The 5,885-nt window shown below is 37.5% G+C and overlaps 1 protein-coding gene across 1 annotated transcript; it reads right to left on the bottom strand.

Annotated features, from left to right (window-relative positions):
* Nucleotides 1-230: 230 nt before the first annotated feature.
* Nucleotides 231-2,441, bottom strand: LOC120091242 (putative pentatricopeptide repeat-containing protein At3g08820). The gene has a single exon (XM_039049181.1). The coding sequence runs from the start codon at nt 2,381-2,383 to the stop codon at nt 317-319; it is 2,067 nt and encodes a 688-aa protein (XP_038905109.1). The 5' UTR covers nt 2,384-2,441; the 3' UTR covers nt 231-316.
* Nucleotides 2,442-5,885: the final 3,444 nt, after the last annotated feature.

A 5,885-nucleotide genomic window follows, 5' to 3' on the forward strand; every position in this document is an offset into this window, starting at 1 on the left:
CAATATAAATGGTCTTATAGTTTTATCTACTCTAATTGATTTACTCACTTCAATCGTTCGGTTGAATTTTCCAAAAATAGTTTTCATCATTGTTTTTAACGGAATAAAGTGAATAAGTTGAACTGATTTGATGCAGAGAAAAAAAAAAGTTTGAAATTGAATTAAGGTAACTTGTTTTACTTCATCAGTGGTGGTATTTGAACCTCTGAAAAGGAGACAATACATATTAATTGCCATTGAATTATGGTCACTTTTGGCAAAATAACTCGTCCATTTCCTACAAAATTGCGTATTGATAAATTTAGAGTTACAAATTTCACCAATAATCTTTACAAGAACAAGAACCATCAATAAATGTATGGAATCGATTAGTATCCCTTATGATTATCTCTCTTTGAGTGATCTTCGAAATGAGCTTTATGGCCCCGTGACAATCACCACATACACGAAGGTTTTTAACAACACGAATAACCTGATTCGGAGGAGAGCTTATCAAACCAAAAGCCACAGCTAGTTTCTCACTGTGGCAACCAAGGAAATGTTCCTTCTCTTCCTCTTCTATGTCAAAAAGAACAAACTCTGTAGTTGGTACATGACCAGCCGCTTTCAATTCTCTACCCAGTACATCAAGTTTTGCATATATTTTCTCCGATAATGAGTGTGATTTATCTCCTACTAAAAACTCATGAACGATTCCATTGATCTCAATCCAACTGCAGCCACGGATCTTCTGAATCCGCTGCTCCTTCATCGTCGACCGTATCTTTTCGGCTTCCTCCCATCGATGACTTGCAGAGTAGATATTTGATAACAGAACATAGTTTCCTGAGTTCCATGGCTCCAATTCAATAAGCTTTTTCAGTACTTGTTCAGCCAAGTGGGTATCTTTGTGCAATCTACATCCACCCAACAATGCACCCCAAACAACAGCATTAGGCTTCATTGGCATGCTGTTTATCAACCGATGAGCCTCATCTAATAACCCTGCACGCCCAAGCAAATCCACCATACATCCATAATGCTCGATCGAAGGAGTTATTGAGAATACCCGCTTCATGTTATTGAAATATCGACGCCCCTCTTTGACAAAACCACCATGAGTGCACCCACAGAGCAGGCCCATAAAGGTGTTTCCATCAGGCTGAATTCCATGTTTCTCCACAAGACCAAACAAAGAAAATACAGCTTTAGCATGCCCGTTCATGGACAGTCCAACCATCATAGCATTCCAAACTACATGGTCTTTATTTTCCATCGCTTTGAAGATTTCCCAAGCTCGAGTGACACTACCGCATTTGGAGTACATGTCAATTAAAGCTGTACCGAGGACGGGATTTGACAAGAACTCATGTCTATCCATCAGGCTGCTGACCCAGATGCCTAAATCTAAAGCTCCTAGTTTTGCACAAGCAGACAGAATACCAACCATCGCATAACAATCAGGCTTCAAATTCTCAGACTGCATTTGAAAGAAAAGATCTAGCGCTTGTTTAGGTAATCCATTGAATGCATAGCCTTGAATCATGGTACTCCAAGAAACAATATCTTTCTCTGACATGGCATTAAAGATAAGATTTGCTCGCTCCATGTTTCCACATTTGACATACATATCCAACAAAGAAGTAGCCACAAAAACATTTCTTCTCATACCACTATCACTTATATACCTATCAATCCACTCACCACTAGTGAAATCCCCAAGCTGAGCACAGGCAGACAGGACTTTGACAAGAGAGAAGCTATCAGCCTTTAATCCCATTTCAAGTAGCTTTTTAAATGCATCAATAGCTTCTCTAAACTGACCAGAGCCTATATATGCAGTGATTATAGCAGTCCAAGACACCACATTTTTGTCAGGAATATCATCGAACACCATGAGTGCATTGTCAAGATTATCACACTTAGCATACAGAGAAAGCAAGCTGGTCTTAACAAACACATCATTATCAAAACCTGCTTTCACCACGAGGGTGTGAATCTTCAGTCCCAATCGAATATCCAATTTCCTAGCACATGCTTTCAAAATAAAAGGGAAAGTGAAATTGTTGGGTAAAAATCCTTGTCCACGCATCGACCCATAAAGGTCGATAGCCTCATCGAAGCAATCATTGGAAACCAAGCGATGAATCATCGTATTCCAGAGGAAAATATTGGGCTCTTTGGCTTGAGCAAATACGAGTTTAGTGTAATTTGTGCAACCAAAATCTAAGCCGCAGCAAAGAATCGTGTTGAGAAGGTAGTTGTCTTGGTCGAGGTCGAGACGGAGAAGGCGGCCATGGATATGCTTGAGCTGCTTGAAGCAGTTGACGCCATTGCTGAGGTAATTCTTGATCTCTAATGCCTTGGAGAAGACGGGAGAAGATGGATTGGTGAGAATGGTCATCAAGAACCGTGTCGCTCGAGTGAATCTTACCGCTACAAAAGTCCTACTAGTTGATAAATTTAAATTTAAAATCCTTTTTAAATCTCTTCAACCCTTTTTGACAACTAGTTTGAAAAACTAATTAAAAATCTAACCTAAAAAATAAAAATAAAAGAAATAAATTTTAAAACCTAGTTGCCTCTAGGAAGCGCAAATTTTTAACTTCGGTTGCTTGACGCAATTTGTCTCCTATCAAGACAAAAAAAATCTCATATTTCTCTGGTTCTTCTTGGATGAGTTGATAAGACTTGGTAAAGCCACAAAGGTTCTCATCTTTTGAAAAGAATTATACAGGTTGATTTTTGAATTTTTTATTTTATTTGAAAAAAGAAAAAAGGAAAAATTGAAAGACTCAAGGACCGACTCAACAAAAAATAAAGACTCAACAAAATTCAAAAATTAGAGAAATCCCAGGACAGAGATCAAATTGAGGCTTGGGAGCCTCTAACTCTATTACGTGAGACTCCTCGAAATAAGGCTCAGACTCATACTTAACCTCACCAACTTGTTCTTGGCATGGCAGGGGATAGACATCGTTGTTAGAATCGGTCCATGCGAACTCTTTTATAAGGTCAACCTCAGTGTCACAGATGCGGGAAAGCTCTAAATGATTTTCTAACGTCAGTACGAGGGCTTGAGCTTCAAGGTGAAACCCAATAGACTCCTGTTCACATTTAGAAAAATCATTAGCACGTTCACATATTAAGAAATCCAACATCTTACCTTCATCAGAAATTCTAGGAACCAGCTGCTCGGCAGACTCATCTATGTGAGTGTCTCCACTACTCAACTTGGCATCCTCAGAAGATGATAGTTCCCAAGACTCCTCGAGTCTCCTAACTAACTTAGTGATCTAAGCAACGCAGTCACTCAAACACCGAAGCTCAGCTATAACTTCATGTTCGGGTAGAAGTTATCTTGCTAGAAACTCAGGGGTGTTTGATAACCGTAGGGGCGTTCCTGCACAAACTCACCAGAGCGATTAGAAAGTTCTCTAACTATATCCTCTAAAGAAATACCTGTATTGGCAGACAGAAATGGCATCGACAACGACATTTGACTAGGCAACTCCAAAGGAGAATAGTATTCGCCCTCAAGTCCACACGAATTTTGTATCTGTATATTAGTCATAAATTGAACGATGGAGGTTAGATCGGATAATCGATTTCTAAGTTCACTAATCTCACCTACCTCTTGTGTTTCCCATTGTGCCATATATCTTGCTTGAAGCGCATGAATGTTCATATCTTCTGCCATTGAAAAACAAGTAGACACAAGAAAAGAAAAAAATATTTTTGGATTTTTAAAATTTAACAGTCAATTTTAACTAAAAGATATTAATTGGCGTGCTTCCCCGGCAACGATGCCATTTGTGACATGCTAAAACTTACATCGTTAATAAGCCTCAAATCTGATCAAAAGAAAAATTTGTATATACTGAACTACTCCTATTACCACTAAAACATACAGTGGTAATTGCAGGGTCGAACCACAGAGAAGCGAAGAATTAATTTCTTTTAAATTAAATTTGACTTTGGAAAAACAGTAAAAACAGGATTTTGGTTTTTGGTTGAAATTTGAAAAATGCAAGAAAGATAAATTGCTAGAGAAAAATGAAACAGTAATTGGTTCATCTAGTTCTCAGATCAAGTAGTCATTCAATGTAATTTAAATCATCAATTTCCACCGATGAATCATGTCGTTGAATTATGTGCGCATAGCTACTCAATTGATACGAATTAACTAATCTCTACAAAGGACGACAATCAATTAATTCGAAACTAATCAAACGTCCTAATTAATAATTAAGGCTGGAAAGACTGTGTCCTAACTAACCTACATGCTTCAAGATTCAATTGAGTTCTTATCGGGCATAAAGAACTTGAAACACATGCATTAAGCCTTAAGTTTCAACTATGTCGATTAACTGTTAGGGAAAGTCATGTTAAATTAACAAAATATTCTTCAAATCTAAATTAAACATGCAATGCAAAGATTCAAGTTCAGCCTATAAACATAAACATTCACATTTAGTCAATGCTACCAAAGTAAACTCAAAGCATGGACAAACTATTAGGATACATGCGAGCTCGAGATTAACTAGTGACAAAATTGCAATCATGATAGTGGCGCAATTCGAAATTAAGTAAGATTCAAAGAAAACACAATTCTGAATTAAAACATAAAGTTGGACAGAAAACTCAATAATTTACATTAATGCTCGATCTAAGAACTAGATAGAAAGATTATCTCATTGATTCCTAGACAAAACAATGAGATTCGATCCAATACATGCTCATAATCTAAAATCGAACTAAAAACTATCCTAATGATACTAAAAATAAAGAGAGAAAGGAATAAAATATGGCCTCTCCTCAGCCTTTATTGAAATTCAGCCTACTCTATTAATTTTCGGCACACCTTTAACCTAAATCGAAAGAATTACATTTATAGAAAAAGGGACAGCATCGCAATGCTATGTGGAGCATTGCAACATTGTTGTGACTGGTCTCGAGCATCAGGAACAGAAGTCCAACGCTAGGCTGACGCTCACTTGCGCACGCGAGAGGGTTTCTCCGTCTTCAACATCGTAGCGTTGCAACACTGTGGGTGAGGCATTGCAATGCTACCCATTATGTCTTACAGCATTAGGCGAGCATTAAATCAATGCAAATCATGAGCGTTGCGACGTTAAAGCAGGGGCATGTTGGTCTTTTTGACTCATTTGAAATCTGGATGCTCAAATCACCTCCAAACTGCATCAAATTAACCTCGCTCAACTCCAGATTGCCAATTCTACCTCTCTCTTGATCGGTACCTACAAAATAGAAAAATAAACACATAAGATCTAATAAAAAAACTCGAATTAAGCTAGGAATAATAACACTTTTTTGGAGATATCAATGATAGACTCATTCATCTCTGCCACATTAAAGTGGACCGTCATGTTTAGAACATATTTTAAAATAGAGGCCCTCTCTAGCATGTGGGCATTAAAAATGTATTTTAGTGCATCATGCCAGAGCTGAATGGATGGCTGTCCAAACATTACTCTCAGGGACTTCATGATCTCACAAGCAGTGAGCATGGGTTCATGCTTATTGGCCAAGACCTCATATAGGCTTGCCAAGATGTACTTGTTGAGTTTTATGCCATAAAACTTATAAATAGTAAATTTAACATTTGACTGATCATTAATAAAGTGTTATTAATGTTTATTGCAATAAATAGTTATTAATTATCCTGTATTTATCTTGCCTAAATAACCCTAATCCAATAAACTAACATGCTAGACTGTTGTATGAGTCTTGAACTGTATATGGAGACATACGGGGATCAACGTTCAAGATACAACCTAAAGAGTCTACAGTATATAGATAAGGCTGGGTACCTTATCCTGGTAACACTATGGATACAACCCCCTTTATATTCGATACAAATGCAATGATTCAATGCATTCGTG

This window comes from Benincasa hispida, chromosome 11 (genome assembly GCF_009727055.1).
Source record: "Benincasa hispida cultivar B227 chromosome 11, ASM972705v1, whole genome shotgun sequence".
Lineage (NCBI taxonomy): Eukaryota > Viridiplantae > Streptophyta > Magnoliopsida > Cucurbitales > Cucurbitaceae > Benincasa > Benincasa hispida.